General features: G+C 43.6%; 1 protein-coding gene across 1 annotated transcript in view; it reads right to left on the bottom strand.

Moving 5' to 3' along the window:
* The window catches only part of PRKCQ (protein kinase C theta), a 45,362-nt gene extending 26,709 nt beyond the window's left edge, over window positions 1–18,653 (bottom strand). The window contains exons 1-11 of the mRNA XM_061368640.1: window positions 18,294–18,653; window positions 17,056–17,181; window positions 11,218–11,417; window positions 9,287–9,347; window positions 7,468–7,627; window positions 6,449–6,480; window positions 6,272–6,357; window positions 4,968–5,097; window positions 4,108–4,217; window positions 3,444–3,567; window positions 962–1,137 (exon numbers count right to left, since the gene is read on the bottom strand). Coding sequence (XP_061224624.1) covers window positions 962–1,137; window positions 3,444–3,567; window positions 4,108–4,217; window positions 4,968–5,097; window positions 6,272–6,357; window positions 6,449–6,480; window positions 7,468–7,627; window positions 9,287–9,347; window positions 11,218–11,417; window positions 17,056–17,173 — 1,197 coding nt within the window. The 5' untranslated portion in view covers window positions 17,174–17,181; window positions 18,294–18,653. The remainder of the gene's footprint in view (window positions 1–961; window positions 1,138–3,443; window positions 3,568–4,107; window positions 4,218–4,967; window positions 5,098–6,271; window positions 6,358–6,448; window positions 6,481–7,467; window positions 7,628–9,286; window positions 9,348–11,217; window positions 11,418–17,055; window positions 17,182–18,293) is intronic.
* Between the last annotated feature and the right edge of the window lie 3,462 nt (window positions 18,654–22,115).

Raw genomic sequence — 22,115 nt, 5'->3', positions numbered from 1 at the left:
TGGATTTTGGATGTATTCTGGCTCAGATCTCTAAATGAGATACCTCATTTCTGCTTCCCATGCAAACTGTAGTCATGCCAAGTATTTCCAAGTATGGAAAGCCAGCACAGCAAATATTTCACCAGTTTAAGAAGTGGTGAAAACAATTTAAGCCAGTTTAAGAACTGGCTAAAGCAGTTGCTCCAGCTCACTTAGCAGGCAAAAAGCAGCCCTTCTTTAAGCCACAGTTTCTACCTTGGGAAGATGTGATATATGAGTAATACATAACGATACACATTTTCCATATTGGCTGCGAAAATACAATGGTGAGTTCCTCTGAAATTGTTTCCTGCAGCTTTACGGAGTCACTGAATAACCCAAGTCCCCTTCCAGAGGACATCTGGGAGGAGGAGGAACAATCCACAATTCATCAAGATTAATGAATTCACTGAAAACAGGTGGTTCTTGTTCCAAAAGCACAAATTCTTGGCTGTTACAAAGTCTGCTTTATGCTCCAGCACAAACTGGATGGGAAGCCGGAGATGGAAAAGATCAGTTAGCATTCCCAGCTGGAGACCTGCTGCTCTGGAGAAGTGATCCACACTTAGCTTTCCAGCTAATGCTTTCACCTCCCTCTGAACTTGCTCAGCTGAGCCAGCAGGAGAGGGACAGCATGGAGATCTTCCTCTCTATGGATACCCAGGCCACATCAACCTGCACAGCAGGGGAAGGTGCAGCTTTATTTGGCTGCTTTCCTCTCCTGTCATGGGCACTCATGAAACAGCAACTACTGGGAGAGAGGGAAGATCTTTGTCTGAGGAAAGATGACTGATTGAAGAGTCAGCCATGCCAGACCAAGTGTTCCTTGCTTGGAGTCTTGGAGATGTTTTTTGCTATGTGGCCCTCAAACCAGATGCTATCTAGTGCCATAGAAAGCAATATACAGACGCATTCAATGGTGTCTCAGTCCACTGATGCTTACCTTGCCAAAGCTGCCCTTCCCCAGCATCTTGTGCAGGACAAAATCCTCAATGCTTAGTTTTAGCTGCACTTGGTGCTCTTGCTGCTCCTGAGGCTGTTCTCCTGAGTCTGACTCTATCAGAGATTCCCCTTTCATTGTGCCCTCCACTGGAGACTCCCAGGAGATGCCTTGTGGCTCTGCAACACACATCAAAGCATTCAAATAAACCCCTGGAACAAGTGGAAAATCCCCAGAACACATACAGGCATTGTGCTTAGTGTCAAAGGGGTATTTCAAATACACAGTGGCCACATCTACTAAGTAGATTGGATCTGCTCCCAAAGTTTACTCCAGTGTAACTCCACCTTTTTCAGTGGCCTTACTCCCACTTTACAAACTCCTTCATCTGTCTCTTTGTCTTACAGCAGTGAAATCGTCACCTTCATTTCTGGCTGCCTGTGTACTTCAGTCCTTCTTGATCATTGCTGTTATGATGTGGTCCCATTTTCTCAAGGTCTTCTCAAGACCCTTGGCAAAGCAAGATGAAAAGATGGAACAGCATTTTCATACTAGGCACCTACTATGGATGTGAAGCTCTGATCAAGTATTCCAGCTGTCCTGGAGTGGAACTACTCAATTTTCTTCATTACTATATACACTTGGATATATGTGAACTTCTGAGATATCCTGGCCATTACTGGATTTATCCCATGCACTGAAATGCACACTGCTGAACAGCAAGAACACGACTCATCAGACAAATAGACCCACAAGTAAAACAGATGTGAAACCATCTGAGGCTTTACTGATTCATATCAGCGTAGCCAATCCTACTCGAAGAAAAGAAAGAAAGTAAGCCCAGATGGGGATATCATTTATTTCAACCCTGGGGGCCAAATTGCACTATTCCCTGAGCTCAGATAGTACCAAGACCAGCCCCTGAGGCTCAATAGCCTGCTGTTGCATAGTATCAAACCCAGAGCACTGGTATAAAGTGGCTCTGCCATGCTTTAACCAGTGCCTTCTGACATTTTGCTCGAGGCCTGGTTTCCAGGATATTATCTTCAGACAGGATAGTATTAACTTGCACTAATAGCAGCCTTCCAATACCTGAAGGGGGTCTATAAGAAAGCCAGGGAGGTACTCTTCATTAGGGACTGTAGTGATAGGAGAAGGGGTAATGGGTTCAAACTGAAACAGGGGAAGTTCAGGTTGGAGATAAGAAAGAAGTTCTTTACTGTGAGGATGCTAAGGCTCTGTCACAGATTGCCCAGAGAAGTAATAAATGCTCCATCCCTGGCAGTGTTCAAGGCCAGGTTGGACAGAGCCTTGGGTGACATGGTCAAGTGTGAGGTGTCCCTGCCCATTGCAGGGGGTTGGAACTGGATGACCTTAAGGTCCTTTCCAACCCAAACCATTCTGTGACGCTATGATTCTATGATGCTAAGAAAGTGGGGCCTGGGCTCTCAGCTTGACATTTGTTTGGGGTTGCAGCTGAAGATCCACAGTCCCAGTCCTTGCTAGGCTTAAGTACTGATTCACTTGCGCTCTTCTTTCTCCCTTCACATTCTGGCAGATGCATTTTAAAGCTTGTGGGAGGCCCAAAACCATTGTGTCAGTACCATCATAGGGCTGTTGCAGTCACAGGACAGTGTTTGGAGGGGAACCACGAGGGTGGGGGGGTTCTGAAATGACCATTTAAGTGGATCACATGGGTACAATGAAAGATGGTGACATTTTTGCTCCTAATATTCAGAGTTCTGTGACTCAAACAAAGTTTGTCTGACAAAGCAGACAAACCAGGGATTTCCCCAGACTTTAAGTTTTGTTTGAGGCCAATGAGCCCCCAGTAGCTTTGTCCAAAGTCTGTTAAAGCTTCTCCCCAATCTCTTATTCACCCTCCTAAATATTTGTTCTTGTAGCACAGAGGGTTCCGAGACCAAGATTAGCTCCTGATCAATGAATGAATGAATGAATGGATGAATGAGGTGGGAATCTGTCAATGGTTTTCAAAGGTACTGGATGTCAGCCCACAACCAAAAATATGAAAACAGAAAGAGAACTGGCCACGGTGATCAGAAGGATTCCCAATCTCCTGTTTAGAGCTTGGTTTTTCTTTAAAGTTCTCAGAAGGGAACTTTAAAGTTCCCAAAAGGGAACAAATATATTTTTGCCAGTGGAGGTATGAGATGTGCTCAAGCACCAGGTTAGAAAAAGAGTTTAGGGGTTAGATGGGTGACTGAAGGTTGGTGTCTCGTTTCACTAGAGGCTGGATGACATGGAGATGCTGATTTATAGAGAAGGAATCAGGCTCAAATCCTATCTGCCATGCCCAAGTGATGTTGTCAGGAAGAGTTATTGATATCCTGAGATGAGAAAGGGTATGTCTTGCTCTAGGCTGGAAAGATGCATGAAAGATTCACTGGCTAATAAATTCCTTTGTCACCTCTACACAACCATAGACCAAGCAAAAAAGTTAACAAAGCTTGCTGCCCCATATCACCTTTTTTTCCTGTTGTAGATGCTGGCAATGCCTGAAGAGTTGTCACCTCCTTCGCAGTAACTGGAAAGCCAATTTCAAGAGGTCCATCCCTGGAGATCTGTTCAGTGTCACGCTGACAGCGAGCCTGGATTACAGAGAACAGCTAATGTCATGGTTTTGACATTTTGAGCCATGCATCATGTTCATTAAATCACAGAGTGGTTTGGGTTGGAAGGGACCTTAAAGATTATTTAGTCCCATGCTCCTGCCATGGGCAGGGACACCTTTCACTAGAGTAGGTTGCTCCAAGCCCCATCCAACCTGGCCTTGAACACTGCCAGGGATGGGGCAGCCACAGCTTCTCTGGGCACCCTGTGGCAGCTCCTCACCACCCTCATAGTGAATAGTTTCTTCCTAATATAATCTAAATCTACCCTCTTCTAGTTCTGATCTTATGGACACTGTGGTTTCTTGACTCTGACTGTCACAGAAGACAAGATCTAGAAGAGGTCTTTGCTATGTGACAAGCATCTCTGTACCTAACGTTCAGGGGTTTGGTAACATAGAGGAACGTGCAGCCTTCTGTGACATGTGCTCCACTCAATGCCCAAACTACTTGCACTGAAACAAACGCTGAACAGTTGATCCTCCTTTCTCCATGTGACTCAAGACTTAAAGTATTTACCTGCTGGGTACTCTCTATCATTGCCAGAGCTTCAGCCATTAGTTTCTGGTTAACTCCACAAAGGTTTGCTACTTTTGTCTGGCACTTGTGATGGACATTCATGCCACATGCTGAAAGAAGAACAGGAGGTGTCAGAACAACAAAGGACTGTGAGGCTGTAAAGGCTTTGACATGAGGTTGGGCAGGAGCATGTGCTGCTGTTGGTCAAGGGCAGAGATAGCCACATAAACAGCTTAAAGCTTGGGCACCATTTACGTCTCATGGAATGGCACTCAGGTCATTTTACTTGTTTCTCGATGGAGACAATGTTTTTTATATATCTTTCAGGAGAAAAGGTCCATTTCAACATCCATCAGCCTTTGCAGCTACAGGCTACCAAAACTCACAGTGGTACCAAAACTTAAACTCATAGTTTGAATACATCAGCTCAGAGATGAACCATAATCACAGAATAGGATCTCCCCATTGATACAGGGTTATGTAGATGAAGTGTCTTGGGTTTGTCTGCTAGTGGAAATAGAGCATTTAAGTTAATACTGGGAGTCATTTTGGAAGATCAGCAGTACCACTGAGATGTTCTTTCCCTCTTTGGGAAATGATTCTTCAGTCTCATGGACCACTGGGAAATGATGCTTCAGTCTCATGGACCACATATCTTTCTGTATACTGACAACTGTCCTCTTTGAAGAATGATACTCCTTGAAGGCTAATCCTCTGGACCACTCCTTCAACACCCTGGATGGCATCTCATACTGGTCTTGGAGGTATAATAATTGAGATTTGGCTCTTCAGGTTGCAAACTTCTAAAGACAACGGCCCACTCCTGTGCTCAGGTTGTGTCAATGACATCAGGGACTCACCATCACACTTCAGTCCTTGCCGTGCAAGGCCCCAGAGGAGCGTGCCACAGTGCTCACAGAATGTTGGGCTCTTGTAGTTGTAGACTTTGAAGCGGTGAGGCATGTCGATCTTGAACCGTTCTTTATGAAACTGAAAGAGAAAAGCCAAGTTGGCAATTCAGCCCACCTCAGCTTTGCTTGGAAAACCAGACTTATCATAGAATCATAGAATGGTTGGGTTGGAAGGGGCCTTAAACATCATCTAGCTCCAACCTTCTTCAATGGGCAGGGAGACCTTCCACTAGACCAGGCTGCTCAGAGCCAAATCCAACCTGGCCTTGGACTTGTACCACAGAAGGTGGGATGTCTATTGCCCTTTTATCCTTGGGTATGGCCCTCAAGAAGAAACTATCTTTAGCTATCATTTCAAATATACAAAGCCAAATAATAACTGCAGTTCAGTGGAAACTGGGTAATTTCATCCCTGGGCTTATCTCCTGACCAGAGAGCTGCTTGCATCTCACCTATGCAACCAGCTTCCCTTAATGCTCAATGTAAAAACAATGGCACTTCTAAAATTTATTCATCTCCTCCTGAAAAGGACGTCTACATTTGTTTTAATGAATCACTCTTGGAAGAGCCTATTTCTCTTCTTTAAGTGCACAGGGAGTCAAAAGTGGTGACTAAGTTGCTTACAGCTACCCTGGAGATACCAGAAGACAAATGAGATGAATCTCATCTCTCAAGACTGCAGAAGAACAGGAACCAGGGTGGGACTGAAAGCAAACAGAAGCTCTGGAGCACAACTAAGGAAAAGGGAATAGTCCTATCAAGAGACCAAGTTCCACGTTTGCCTACCAAAAAAGAGGGTTTATAATAAAGTGATATGAGAAAATAAAACTAGTCATAGTGGAGATGCCAGATCTTCCACTCACTACTTGGAAATCTCAGATAACCCAGAGTGGGATGTTAAAGTGCTGCTTCGAAAATTCAACATAGCATCCTGTCTAACATCAGAGAATGAATAATTTCCTCCAGTAAATCTCCACCTCATGTCCATGACTTCCCCCTGAGCTATACTTCATACATTAGAAGAATGCCAGTCTTGATTCAGCAACTGCTTATTCAGCAGCTGCATTTGAGCAAAGCACAAGTAGGAGGTAATGAAACCACTGGGAATGTAAAAGGCAAAGGTCACAGATCAGATCACACAGCCTTTATTTCAGTAGCTGCTTTTGCTTCATCAGAAGTTGTTTTACAGCAATGTAGGACAGATCTGAATGACACTCAAGCTTTATTAAAAGCAGCCAAACAATAATACATACCATTGTTTCTCTGCTATTGACTGCTGATCCTGTACACTTGGCTATTACTTTATCAATGCATTTCTTATGAATGGCAGCGTTACATTCTGAAAGAACAAGCGTATCACGGTGTTAATAAAATATTCCTTCAGAAAAGAAGTAAACAAAGATTGTAACAGCATCAGAAAGGTTTCTTACGTCTGCATTGATATCCTTGTTTATTCAGTCCCCTGAAAGAAACAGAGAAATGGTTGATGCTGAATTGTCTGAAAGCCTTGAGGGAAAAAAAAGAGAGCAATGCTTATAAAAGGAACAGAATAAAACAGCTTTGCTTTTTATCAGTCTTTATAGAGCTTCTCTAATTAAAATATCTTTGTTCAGTCTAACTGTGGAGTGATTCTCTGTGGTTTTCACAGCCTTTTCAGCACATACAGTCTGAATTTCATGATACCCAAAGAGCAAACTGGGCTGATAAGGAATGCCTGTGCATTTGGCCAGAGATCATAGAATCATGGAATAGTTCGAGTTGGAAAGGACCTTAAGATCATCCAGTTCTCTCTTCCATGTGCAGGGATGCCTCACACCAGACCATGCTCTCCAAGGGTCTGTCAACCTGTCCTTGAACACTGCCAGGGATGGAGCATTCACCACTTCTCCGGGCACCCTGTGCCAGTGCCTCAGCACCCTCACAGTAAAGAACTTTTTCCTTATCTCCAACCTGAACTTCCCCTGTTTCCGTTTGAACCCATCACCCCTTGTCCCATCACTCCAGTCCCTGATGAAGGGTCTCTCTCCAGCATCCTTGTAGCCCCCTTCAGACACTGGAAGCTGCTCTGAGGTCTCCATGCAGCTTCTCTTCTCCAGGCTGAACAGCCCCAGTGTTCTCAGCCTGTCTTCATACTAAAAAATGAAGGGAGCTTCCACAGTTGGAATTACAACTGTGAACCACATCCTGGAAGTGATGCAATAACTCAACAGGTAAGATGTCAAAGGTCTCATCCTGGTGCCTTACTGACAGCTGGAGCACAGATAGCCACTGGAGAATCATAGAATCATGGTATCATTTAGATTGGAGAAGAGCTTTAATATCATTGAGTCCCACCATTAACCCAGCATTGGCAAGTGCACCACTGAACCATGTCTCTAAGTGCCATATCTACCCAAGAACTGGTCCCGAGGATTAAAAGGAGAAAAGGAAGAGATCTATTTTCATTTACCAAACAAACTCATGGCAGACAGAGCAGAAGGTGGGTTGTGGAAAGAAGGTGGCTGTGAACTCATGACACTTGACGTTATGGATTTTGGCCTGTTTGATGGCTCCCCTGCGCTGGTGCAGGGAGAATGCTTCAGTCTCACTGTCAGCCAGGTCCTTTGCATCTGGGGGGACAAGAAACAGGTAAGTGTCTGATAAGGTGCCTTGAGAAAATGCAGCTACCAAAACATTAAATGACTGAAGCTGATTCGCTGATGGAAACGAGTATTTTTAAGACATACCATTTTCTGAAACCCACAGAAGCCTTGTTTGTATGGGTTTTTATCTGCCATCCCTAAAAGGACACTAAAATGACTTTAAACTTGGGACCCTGAGCTTTCTTGAACAGTCATAATGCTGCTTTTGAAATGCAGACCAGAAATTTCCCAAGGAGAGGTAATTTGCAATTAAACAGGAACCTCTAACTTTGTATAGCGCTGAAGAACCATGACCTAAACCAGATGAAAATGCATAAAAATGAATAATTATTGATATATGCACAAACACACTTTTGTATATAATATATATGGGTATTTAACAGAATCCTTTATGTGTACAAGTGTGTGAGTAAGCACCTATGCATGTTCCTAGGATATTCTTTGTCTTGTTATATTTCCATGCCAATAAGTACTTAGCTGTTTGCTGTATCCGTGCCGTTATTCACATTTAAACAGGAACCGAACCAATTCTGACTGCACATGCTTATATATACACACATGCACTTATATATGTGCTTGTGTCTACAAATCTAGATATGCACGTTTTATCTCACTCTCAATCTCTCTTTCCTTTTACTCACACAATGCACAAGTTTCACAGGTATTCTGTGGAAACTGGCCCCATGTGCAATCTGATGCTGCTCTTGCTATTTGCAATACAAAGACAATTGGTGTTTTCTATGCTTTGGCATCTCTGACATAACATACAAGGAGGCAACAACAGTCTATTTCATATTAATGGATGGAGAAAATATCAGTAGGGACATGCTTTTAGCTGCTTTCTGTACTTCTATGTTTCTGTGAATAGGAGGTCTTTCTACTTATCTACACCTTACAGCTTCACCCACATCTGAGGATGTGAGAATTTTGGTGTCAAAGACAGGAGGATAAAATCGAGCATTTGGATTGCAAAACCCATGCAAAATGTATTTCGCATGGACATCAAACTCTGCAGGTGGGATCTGGTTCCCAGTGAAGACACATAAACTGCTCTGTGTCCCCTCTCCAGGGTGACTAAGCTGCTGCTATGTCCCTGGAGGTCTAGCTTCAGCAGTCAGTGGTGCCCAGTGAATGACTCACCTCACAGCAGAAACCTGCATGTGATCAGATGAATCACTCTCTAGGTTCTTTTCCTGTTTTGCCTAGATTGCTCTTGATCTTAAATGCCCAACTAACAAGTACGCCTAGGTGTTGTCAACCTTAAATCATACCTCAACCTTTACATCTGCAGTATAATGCACACCACAGAAGATGTTACATGCATCCTTATGTATGGATGGATCCTAAGATGGATCCTTATGTATCTATTCTGTCCTGATTATAATGAGAAAATCTACCATTTTAGTGATAAATCAGCCAAAAATCTGCCTTGCAAATCACAGAGGAAGAGTCAGTCTTCATCCCCACCACACCAAAATTGCTTTTCTGGCTTGCTCATTTTAAACCACTATGATGGCTCCTCAGAATAAATCAGTAATCGCATTGGCCCCACTTTCAGTGAAGGCACCAGCTATGCCCCACATAACCAGCAATCACATCTATCAATAGACAAACTAAATCACTTGCCACTTATTTCCAGGAAGTATCTTGCATTCATCAGCATTCGTCCTTGGGGTTTCAGTTCTAGCTGGTTGAGGTAAGTGAAAAACAAGAGAGATCAGTGCAACCATTAATCAGTCATTCAAAGAAGCAACAATCATTTCAGATGATTCAAAATATGTCCTTTTCCCAGTGGGAATTGATGAATGTCAATTAATGGTAGTTTTGGAGTTGTTCATATCAATGTGTGGCAAGAAGGCATGGTAGGAGCAACTATAGGGAAAGGAGGCTAGATCACCTCTTATAAAACACTTGGAGTGGCATGATAGAAGGGATAAATACGACTAAATCACAGAAGCTGTAGGAAGGATTTTAGACACTAGTGCAGGACCAGCAGTATCTATAGAGTAAGCTGCTGGTTCCCTGGAGATCCTGCAAGTTGGAAGTGAGTGTACCTCAAAATAAGCCAACTTCAGAAATGTACGTAACAGATGCTAAAATCTTTTAGACACTTGGTTCTGCAAGTCTAACTTCCATTACAGTCAGCATGAGTGGTGCTACAAGTTGACTTAGGCATTTTTTGGGCTTTCCCACTGGAGCTGGAAATTCCCACCTACCTGAATCTCCACCCATAGATGCCTTTGTAAATCCGTATCCACTTGCCTAGGTATAAGAGCACCTACATTCAAAGACTTCTTCATCCTGAGGATCACAACAGTGACTTCCTCACTCACCTCCAGCACAGCCTGAGGAAGGTTACCTCTCTGCCTTCCAGAGGAACCAGTGCCCTTGCACAGAAAAGTGAGAAAAATGCTAGTCTCTCTCCTCATGACCCTTGCAGGATGGGATATCTGGGACCACCTTCCCCACGCTGTGCTGGGGAGTGAGTAGAGAGAAGATCTCAGAAGATGCTACCAAGCTGGGACATAACAGGTTCAGGGTCTCACAGCTCCAGTTGACCTCAGATCTGTTACCTTTGATGCAAGCAAGCAGCAGACCAGACTATGTGATCCCTGTTCTCACCAGGCTACTGCTACCCATGGCTTTAAAGGCGGGGAGTGGAGTCATGCTGAGAAAAGCCTTTTGGCTTTCAATCCCCTCCTTAAGCATCTTAATTACTTCCAAGATATGTGTTAAATGTGCAAATCTCTACCATATCTTGATCTTAGGTCTGCTAAGTGACTGAGGCCTTTTTGCCTTTTCTACTCTCTTCATAACCCAAGCAGCTTAGCCTGAGAACTGGCATGAGAAACAAGCAAACAAGGAAATAAGTTTCTCTCCAAATGTCTTCTCACTTTATAGCTATGCACAGCATTACTACTGAATACTACGTGTTAAAGACTGTTATCAAGAACTTTCTTGCTTGGGTTACCAGGGAATACAGCCTTACATTTAGCATCCTTATGAAGACTGTTACTTCAAATCTACCCCACTCATGATTTTAAAGGAGCTCCTCTGACATAAATCTGAAGTCAGGCAACTGAATCAGTTACTTGACGTTAGATTAAATTTTTAAAGCTGTTTCCCCAGAACACATAAAATAATTCACATTTAGCCACTCATATTACTATTTCCCCAGTGGGTTTTGTAAGCAAAGATTAGTGGGTGGGCATAGGTCCCCTGAACCGGAACCCTTGCTAACAGAAGGCTTATGTTTCAATACAGAATCATAGAACAGTTTGGGTTGGAAAGCACCTTAAGATCATTCAGTTCCAACCCCCCTGCCATGTTGATATATCAGTTGGTGCAGCAGCAGCAGGTAATATGATGTGCTGTGCTCTTTTATTCTGACATGCATGGAAATCTTTTCTTCAAGTTATACCTAAGCAGACTGAAAACATTATTCCTTGGATGGCAACCAGTTCCTGCTGCCCTGCTGGTTACAGTCACAGCATGGCACGGACACAAGGCATTCCCATACCCCATTACATCCCACAAGAGGAAATAAAGATGCTCACCCACATCTCTGTCTTCCCATTGCTCTTTTTGCACCTCTCTGCCAGCACCTTGAGTTCCACTGTGGTCTCTGAAACCATTTCAGCACTTTTGTCCTTGACGACGATGTGCATGACCCTGCCGTTGTTGATGTGGGCATCGAAAGTGCTGTTCCAAGGTGGGTACATGGTGGGCTTCTTCTGCACATACACTTGGCCATTTTCTGTCAACAAGAAGGGATGTGAATTGCCTGGACCTGGTTCTCATCTGCACTAAGTCCCTGAGACAGGTCTGTGTTATTTACTCACTTAAAGGTCTCTCTCTATGGCGTGTGATGGACCACGTTAGAGTGCCTTAGGAGAATACTATGTGAAGTGAAACCTAGGATGGTATTCACCTCACTTAACTTTAGGTGTCTACAATGTGTATGCCCATATCTGAGCTGTCTGAATGTTGGTTCCATTCAGAGACAGTGAACAGAATATAGTCGATATAAGTTAATGGATTTAGGGTATGTTCATTTGACCAAATACAGGCATTTACCACAGGAAAGATAATTTCCACTCTGAACTCCATTAACTTTGAGTGGACCTCAGATGTAGGCTCTGATGCTCCTAATTACATGAATCTCATCACTGATAACCAGCTACATGTATCATATGTCCCATGGCTATGCATAAACACCAGGTTTGCTTCAATCCCCCCAACAGCTGGGTGCACTTCATGGTTAATCTTCAGCTGGAGCCCATGTCCATACAGTTGCTGCATCTCACTAATTCTGGGTTGTTGCTACATGAACTTCAGACCTGCAACCACATTCACAGTGATGCAGTTTTCAACCTAGGAAACCCTTGCACTTCTTCTTCACACATTAATTCCTCTTCCTTTACAGCAGATTCATCTTAACATAGTGATGGGTAAAAACTGGGTATTTCGGAGGCTTAACATTATCTTATAGAGAGTTCTCTCTAGTCAGTTCTCTCTGAAAAGAGTTTCAGCTAGGTCTATTTATTTCATACAGCCTGTTCTATTTCATACAGCCCTGTAAAAGGCTTCGATGCTTACTCAAAGTAAATTCTATTTCACAGTTACTTTCTGCAGATTTTGAACCCATCAAATGCCAAAGCTGGTGGATCAAGAGAATAAAAAGCAGATGTATGAGCAGCAGACCTGCAACACCTGTCTCCTAAAGACCTGCTCCTGTTTCCAATAATCCCAACCTTTCCCTCATCCAGCTGGAAAATCTCATGCAGCCAATATCCTGGAACGTGACACATGCTGGAGAAAACTCTTTCCCAGTTGGAGGACTAACTCAGGTTTCTTCCCTCGGCTCAGCTTTGATTTACAGAGGTGGAGCTCCAGTATTTCTAAGGCTTGGACCACATCTTCAGGATGGACTAAAACTTCTAAACAAGCTTCAAAGTTATTGCAGGCAGGAGAGAAGGAGAAGAAAGGAAGTAGTGATTCCTGGCTGTGTAATATTCATCTCAGGAAAGGAAAGAATGTTTACTTGGGAGAGGACAACTATCAGGGCTGTGAGATAGCAAAAACCTGCTTTCACCCTGTCAATGGAGAAATGACTGCCAGAGTCACTACATAGATTGTACTTACTAGATAGCTCTACACTGAGAAAGTAGCTTCCTGAGGAGAGACATGCAGGAACCTCCAGCCAATACTGACTTGATGAGATTTCACCCCAGGACCGACTACCTGTTGCGGTTTTGCACTTGGTTTGATCACATAAACTTGATTTCAGCTGCAGTACACTGACCGTCAGCACTGGTCTGCATCACAAAACTGAGCAGAGATCATTCCTGCAGCATACAATCACTTCTCAACCTTCTTGTGCCTGGCATGACAAGTGGTCGTGCAGCTCTATTTTAGGTTCAAACTCAGTTTCCCCAAAGTTTAGAGCACCTCAGTGTAAGGTGAACCCATCTCTATCAGTTAAGTGGGGTTGACTTTCACATACGCAGGTTGAGGCAATCATATATTAAGGTCATTGTCTGCAGACTTAATTCATTCCCATCAAGCCTTTTAATATATCTGTAACACACTCTTTCAATAAAACCAGACAAACTCAGACCTAAAAATGAGGCATAAACTTCCCAGCACCACAGGGAACAGGAATCTCAGTAAGGACCATTATTTCTTTGCAACATCAGCGAAACCCCATGGATGTGAAACGCAGCACTTGCAAAACAAGTGCTTTTGTTTGCATCGCACTCCAAAACACCAGGCTTTAAATAAACAACCCTGGAATGTGAACGAAGCAGCCAATGTAAGGGATCAGACAGTCACCCCAGCATATCCCTGCTGATGTCTGTGGAATTCTGCCAGGGATTAACCCAACCCTGGGTTCCTGACACTTGAAATAGCAGCTGTCTTTCCCAGGCAGTAGCTTTCACTGTGGCTGGGAGAGCTTTTCCTTGCGGAGTTACAACATGGAGCAGGAGCTTTCATGCAGCAAATGTCACCAAGTCAGGTGGTAAAATGGCACCGGCCTGGGTGGCTTGTGAAGGAAGAAGCTATTCTTAAAGGGCAGATTCTTTTAAACTCAGGGGCTGATGCGATCTTTGAAATGTTTTGTCATAGAATCATAGAATAGTTAGGGTTGGAAAGGACCTTAAGATTATCAAGTTCCAATCCCCCTGCCATGGGCAGGGACATCTCACACTAAACCAGGTCACCCAAGGCTTCATCCAACCTGGCCTTGAACACTGCAGGGATGGAGCACTCACAACCTCCCTGGGCAACCTATTCCAGTTCCTCACCACCCTAACAGGAAAGAATTTCCTCCTTATATCCAATCTAAACTTCCCCTGTTTAAGTTTGAACCCATTACCCCTTGTCCTGTCACTACAGTCCCTAATGAAGAGTCCCTCCCCAGCATCCCTATAGGCCCCCTTCAGACACTGGAAGGCTGCTATGAGGTCTTCACGCAGCCTTCTCTTCTCCAGACTGAACAGCCCCAACTTTCTCAGCCTGTCTTCATACAGGAGGTGCTCCAGCCCCTGATCATCCTCGTGGCCTCCTCTGGACTTGTTCCAACAGTTCCATGTCCTTTTTATGTTGAGGACACCAGAACTTCACACAATACTCCAAGTGAGGTCTCACGAGAGCAGAGTAGAGGGGCAGGATCACCTCCTCACCTCCTCATCAGTAATAAATTGCTAGAACACTCCTCAAATGGGGGTTTTCTGGTTTTTAAAGATTATATCATAAAATACCAAGGTCCCTTTTAAAATGTAAAAAAGTGGAAACACCCCCTCCAAAAAAAAAAAAAAAAAAAAAATCTGGGCAAGATGTTTCCTGAGCTTCTGAAGTTCTTTAGGATGGCGTTGTTGTGACAGCCAGTGCTGTTTCTACAGATGATGTGCATTACTCCCAGACTCCTAGGGACCTCTGTCCCAACGGCTTATTCATCATGGCTGGTTAACAACGGATGGTCTTCGGCATGAAGCCAACATTAAACTCCCTTTTTGGGGGGAATTAAACACATTTACCATCTACTGCTGCTGCCTTTGCGAAAACCAACCAATCAAACCAACCCCTCACACTTTCCTAATGCACAAACACATATCTGATCCATAACAGGACACTGCAAAAGTCAAAGTAGAGTCATCTACCAAACCAGTTCCAGCACAGAGCCTGCGGGGGTATGCAACTGGATCTATCCTGGATTCAGGTCTGGGTTTGGGCACATCCTGCCCTTCATTCTGCACTCACTGCTTAATAGCAGTCATATACCCTGAAGAAACCTTAATGGCAACACGTCAGAGCGCAAGGCTGCGAGCTGGTCCATTCCTACTCCTAGTACATGCTACTTTAACCAATATAACTTCTTCTGGTTTAATCCCAGTGCCATTGAGCAGCAAGTGCTTTGTGAAACCTGGGAGCTGGAGAGCAAACTATAATCAAAATATCACAAAGCAGGGATGCAGCTATTCCAGATATATTCAGCTAATGTTTGTCCTGAGACCTTCATTGCTTTTTGCCTTCTCTAAGCCTGCTTGAGCATGACAGCTCCTTGGGATGGTCATGTTGAGAGCATTTCTGGCATTTAGAGTCAGCTTATTTCATTAAAGTCAGACCCCCTACCTCTGAGTGTACTATCTAAACTGCCCTTGAGCACTGGGCTTTTCCAGGGTATGATTCATCAGACCCATTATGGATGTCTTCTTCAAGATGAATCCCACCACGGAAATCCCTGTTTGTTCCCCATGGCTATATACAAGGATAGCTGACTTGCTGTGCTATCAACATTCTTGCAGAATACTGGAATTATACAGGAAATAAGTCCTACCATAGCCTCATCTTGTCTTAGTCACCTTAAAGGTAAGGTCAGCCATCTACGACTTCAAAGACCCTTCACCAGCAGCAGATTAACACCTCCTAAGGGTGCTTCACCCACCCTGAGAGAGAAGTCTGAGATGCATCAATCTCAGGAGGTTCCTGCTACTGTCACTGATAGGAGGAGTGCCTCTGGCTGCCCCACCATATTCTGAGCTATCATTAGATGAGTGCAGTTACACCCTAGCAAAGAGAAATCTTCTAATAGCAGGATGTAGTTTGTCTTATAGTAGTGAGCATTAATGGAGAAAAGTTCCCCCAAACACACTTCTTGATTTCTTGTTGATAGAGATATTATTATTATTATTATTATTGCTTTCAAAGGCCTCATTAAAGCCAAGCCCTGCACACTGTTGAAATAGGATACATTTTCAGTAAAAAGTGGGATCTGAGGGATATCTTGTCACACAGTATTTCCTTTTCGATTTATCAGTTACCACATCTTCCATAATCATAGAAACATAGAATAGTTTGGGTTGCACAGGACCTTAAGATCATCCAGTCCCAACCCCCTGCCATGGGCAGGGACACCTCACACTAGACCGTGTCACCCAAGGCTCTGTCCAACCTGGACTTGAACACCGCCAGGGATGGAGCATTCACCACTTCCTTTACTAATTTAAAAGATCATTTAAGCCAAACTAAAGTTCAATGTGATAAATGAGGACTCTTAAAAACCAAACCAACACAGAAAAGAAAACACCCCAATGAAATACTGAATTATTTTAAGAGTCTAAAACTTCTTTTAAACTGCTTTAACATCCTCTGGAGATCAGAGCCATGGGAATCCTCAAGGTATAAAAAAGTGTTTCTGAGTGGATTTAATTTTATAACAAATCACAGCAGTCAAGTTAGGAACTTATTAAAGATTGAAGATAAATAACAGCCAATATGAGGCTGGAGTTCCCTAACACTGAAGTTGGTCTTCATGACTGCTGAATGTGGTGTTCAATCAGGAAAAGGAACAACCCATGTATCCAGACACAGAAAACAGCTTAGCAGGAGGTTTCACTTTCAAACATTATACATTAGAGAGAAATTAACTCTCTCTGCAAAGACTAGGGCTGTTTGAGAGCTATTATATTTTAAGTGATGGAATTTGCTGGAGCTGTCAGTTCCTCAAAACCTGTGATAAACAAAGACAGCCCTCCCAGGATATTTCCAGGACACATGAATTTCATCTGTCAGTAGTCCCACTGACAGACCAGCAACTGCTCATAGAAAAGTGAAACCGAATACTCAGCTCATCTGCTATGTCACATGCTGGGACTTGTAATTCAGTTCATAATAACCTCAAATTGAAGACCTAGATTTGTTTGGTATCATCTTAAAATCAGATTGATCGCAGGATATGACAAGCCCAAACTCGCACTGTGCTGAGACAAGAAAAGCACTTCACAAACCATCATAAAGATTTATCAACATGCTTTTTACATACTAGAAATTACACAGTAAGGCACACACATCTTACAAAAGCTCACACGCATATTTAACTCCTCCCCACTTACCTGATTCCACAGCTTCTTTCACCATCACAGCACAGTATGGGTTAATCACCTCCCCTTGGGATGGCAGGTAAGGGCCACTGTCATAGTTGGATAAACCAATGCGCAGAAAGGGCGACATGACAAGTCCTGTGTCAAACACAAGACAGGAGACAGTTGGGAAGAGTCTAAAAATTCCCTTGGTTTTAACCAGCCTCTTATCTCCGTCGGACAGGAATACGGCAACCGTTAGTTATCCATCCAGCTGGAGACTCTCTGACTTCCTCTATTGTCTAGCAAGATGATGGACTGACCGAGTGCAGCCTAATGTGGGTAAGGTAGCGTAACTCAGCTCAACTGTGTAGCTGAACTCATTGCAGGGCTGGAAAGACCCACAACAGCAACTGTGAGTACTGGTGACTTGACACCAGTCATCAGGAACGACAATACACAGAAGCCAAATCAGGACTTTCTTAGCTGGGATAACCTCTGCTGTAATTTATGTTGAATCATGAGTTCAAGAACCCAAATGCAATGAGAATAGAAAGGCTTTCGGGAACACAAGGCTGTTGGAAGCCTGCAAGCTGAACATGAAACTGTGAAATAACTGTGTGCTATTTATATGCAGCAGGAAAATGATCTTGGCCATTCAACTGCCTGGGTGCTGACCCATATTCAGAAGTGAAGCTATAAAGAGAAAATGCAGCTCATATGAGCCTCACTGTCTAGAGAGCAGAACGAAAAAGGACCTTAGGATAATTTTAAGCAGCTGGAAACAGGAACATATAAAATGAAGATGCCAAGAAACACAAAAAGCCTTTGGGTTGGTCTTCTCTTTCAGAGCTTTCAGAGAGAACATTCGGTGAAGACAGAAGTTATTAACTGCTGTAGCTGGTGCCCATTCTTGTGCCGTCTGGGTCCAAGGACTGGGATTTACCACCCAGCTTCTGTGTCAGCTGCTGAGCTTGTTTTTCCTGGCTCCCCTTCTACTCACTGGGGTGCAAGAAGCACTTTGAACGCAGCTGCAGATGTCTATATCTTGGACCACCAAAGCTAAAAAGTCCTATCACCAGTTGTTACCTGTCTAATACATTGACAACAACGTACTGTTCCATTACAGCAACAAAAAGTTGAACGTCTTATGGTGCTGGATGCATCCAGGTCTCTTCATTTTGCACACAAAATGCTCTATCCCAAGAGCAGCTTCTCTAACCTCACACAGAAGAAGGTCAGATTCTTTGCTGGGAAGGGCACTTTCTTACCTGAAAACAGTGGTTTTCTGACAGACAAATTCAGTCTCTGGCAAGACGAGCTTCTCCTTTCATCACAGTGGTGGACAACATGGAAAGGATTTTCTCAGCTGAAAGAATGACGATAACTGCTCTGGCTGGGCTGACTTTAAAACTTGGACTCTGTTCAAAGAGACAGGAGGCAGGACCATCAAGGGGAGAGGAAAACTTGAGAAACCAAGACATAGCCCTTCGCTTGAGTGTCTTCTCTCTTACCCAGCAGTGTGAAGCGATAAGTTTCCATCAGCTCCCCCTCCAAAAGTCTGGGGTGGCTGTGAAACTCAGTCCAACTTTCTGATACTGCGTGGCCGGTTCTTGTTTTGTTTTTGTCCTGTATATAGAATCATAGTTAGGATATGGTGAGATCTTTTTCTTCCTGTTGTACAAAATGGGCACAAAGAGCTACAGTTAGCAGAGGGACTCAAACACCAACTATTCTGGACTTAACATTCACAAGTACTGACACTGCAGCGCTTCCTGACACTTTGGCAACAGACAGCCCGTGTAGCCAACTGCAGCTCTTCTCTGATAGAGATTTTGGCAAAGGAGGCTTCCCAGGAGGTTTCCCTAAATTTGTTGCCCTAAATAAAGCAAATCTATACAATGGACAGCATAGGAAAACTCTCCTTCCCGTTTCAGCTCCTGGATAGGTTAGCTAACAACTGACCTGAGATGTCAGGAAAAGAACAAAGACTCAGAAACCTTGGACACTGCACTTAGAAGAAAACCATCAGGTCCCTGGGGAAGACAGGATAGGATAGAAAGACTTGGCTCCCGTCTAATACATATCCCTAGGAATGCGCAGATCATGGGCCACCAGCAGCTATATTTTCTCTGAAGACTGGCTAAGGCCCTCTAAGTATGGCATTGCCCTCAAGTGGGAAAACATCAGTGCTTTGGAATTTTACAGAAGCTATTGGGGAAGGCAAAGCACCACCTGGGGCTGGATGCAGGAGGTAATCAGGATAATCCTGTTCTCCTCTGGATGAAGGCAGCATCTCTCTGAGGGCTGTTTCAGAAGCACGCTAGACAAGTGCCTGGTGAACTTACTCTGTAAAGCCACTTAGAATCATAAAATCCCAGGTTAGAAGGGACCTCAAGGATCATCTGGTCCAACCTTTCTTGGCAAAGCATGGCCTAAACTAGATGTCCCAGCTCCCTGTCCAGATGAATATTGACAGTGTCCGGTGTTGGGGAATGTACCACTTCCCTGGGGAGATTATTCCAATGCCTGATTGTTGTCATTGGGAAGAACTTTCCTCTTGTGTCCAGTTGGAATCTCCCTGGCAGTAACTTGTGCCTCAACTTTCCGGTGTGACTCCTTGTGTTTAGGTATTCTAGCACAGGTAGCTCCGTTAAGAGGTGCATTTGTGGCACTGTGTATTAGTGCAGTGAATGGTTTATGAGTGGTTCATGGCACAAAAAAGCAGAAACATCTGATCAAGTTAAGTAAAAAACCCTCTTTAACAGGAACAACCATATGTATATATATGTCCCCCCGTTTAATGCAATTATTTAGCCATTTCCTTTGTTTCAATTCATTACTCTAAAGACAAAAGGAAAAACAAATCAAAGGGCCTCTGGAGCAGAGGGGAAATCCAAGTTGCATGTTCTGTCTGCACAATGTAGCATGTGTGGAAAGCTAAGAAGAGACAAAGACTAAAACCCAACAGTTACATCTGCACTATGCCTATTTGTGTGAATGGAGATGTATTCTCTCTGCTTTTACATATTCCACTATTACTTCTGGTGACTTCTGGGCAAGGGAAGATTAGATTATGTATCCTCTTCCAAATGCTCAGTTCCCATAGTCCTGGCTTTAAGAACCTATTGTTCCATAGACAGGAGCAGGAGGAAGCACAGGAGACCCGTAAGCACTCCGTTTCCAGGACTTTCAAAACTCACTTTTAAAAACTCAGAGTACCAATCAGAATCACTGGTCAATGTGTTGGAGATCTAAGAACATGGGTGTTTTTAAAAGGAAGGTTTTTTGATGACTCTTCAGCACTAATATGTAGTAACATTATTAGCTCAAGTACTGTGTCTTGTGCTACTTTGTGCTTGACATTCATAGAATCATAGCACCATAGCATCATAGAATGGTTAGGGTTGGAAATCATGTCATTTCAATGAAATCAAGGGAGTTACAACATAGTTAAAAGTGAAAGCATCTTGTGCTGCTAAATCACTGCTCCAACAATCACTGGTTGGATGTGACAAGATTCTTGTTCATATCTGTGGATTTGTCCCCTAAACAGTGTCATTTGAAACTTTTCTTAGCCTTTAATGCTGGACACCTCCCCTTCCTCTCCAGTGCAACACTTCATTTTAGCTTTGTGCAATCAAGCACTTCATGAAAGATGCTTCCCAGAGAAGCTGTGGAGCTAAAAAGCTGTTCGGACATGGTCTTGAGCAATCAGCTCTATGTGGTCCTGCTTGAGAAGGAGAGTTGGACAAGACGACTTTCAGAGGTCCCTTCCAAGCTCAACCAGCCTGTGATTCTGTGAAAACATGGGTAGGACAGATATCACCTAACCTTAAATGTCTACAGCATCCATGTTTCCATGTGCAGCAGTTTCCTGGGCTCCAAAGAGAAACAGAGAGAAATCATGAGCTGGACCCTTTTTAGACCCTGCATTAGCATGTGATGAACCCGTTTCTCTCCTTTAGAGATGATCTGTTTACTCAGTACTCACTGTACTCAGTACTCACTGTAGAGATCTGATTTTGATCATATTCTTCAAGCCATTAAACTTCCAAAAATCCCCTGCACTGTATCAGATCTAAAAGACTTTGGTTTCTACCTATCTGCAAAGCATGTAGGTTTGGCACACCTGGTGCTGGCACTAGCAAATAGGTCTTGCCTATGGAAAGGCTGGATAAAAGCTAGCTAAAATCAGTTTACTCTTATACCAGCCTCACGTGAGCGTTCTGCCCTGGGGTGAATTCCTTCACCCTGCCCAATAAATCAGACAGATAACTGGTTTCCTGCTTCTCTTTTACTGTCTTTCCTGAAATCACCTTGGCTTTGGCCCAAACATCTGTTTTCCAGGTCATATATCTACTGTTTGCTACTACAGGACTGCTACTTGGCTGGCATCCACAGCCATAAACAATTAAGGAACAACACAACTCAGCTCCAGCAACCTCTTGCTCTAATAGCAGCAGTTCAACTTAGCACTAGAAGCAGCTGCACTGGATATGAAGAGTGTCTGCTTAATTTCTCAGCGGAAAGGATACTGTAAGTTATCTAAAAACTAAGGATGAAATGCATCTTTTTATAAAGGGCTACATGCAACCTCTCCTGCAGTAAAACACTAATTGGGGCTCAGCCATACTGCAGCCTGTTTCTCTGGCAGAGGGAGCTCTGCCCACTCCAGAGAATGATGCAACATATGGAAATCATTCCCACATGATATCAGGAAGTAATAAACTCCTTAATATCCTTAATGAAATATGGTTAAGGAGAGTGGAAGGAATGAGGTCCTGCTCCTAGATCAGCGGAAGAACTGTGTTGAGGACAGATGCCTTTAGTGGGATTTATGATTTTTGTTCCCCCGAGTGAAAATGGATGCATGAATGATGCAGCAAAGGTCACAGTTTACTGAATGAGGGCCAATTGAGGGGAGGGGAAGTAGCTCTGGGTCTGAGATGCTGCTTTCCTAATGTCATCAACCTCTCATTTTCCACAGGCCAGAGGGAATCCTTCCAGCTCTCTCCCCTTTTTGAGGCAAAATTGTGCATGCAAAATGAATTCATAATCTGAGGATCAGCATTACTGAGAGTGAAAGAAAC

The sequence above is a fragment of the Neopsephotus bourkii genome, unplaced genomic scaffold (assembly GCF_033783945.1).
Source record: "Neopsephotus bourkii isolate Nb327-2 ecotype Australia unplaced genomic scaffold, CSIRO-AGI_Nbou_v1 NB_1434, whole genome shotgun sequence".
In the NCBI taxonomy this organism is placed as follows: domain Eukaryota; kingdom Metazoa; phylum Chordata; class Aves; order Psittaciformes; family Psittacidae; genus Neopsephotus; species Neopsephotus bourkii.
This window is presented reverse-complemented; position numbering and strand designations above follow the sequence as displayed.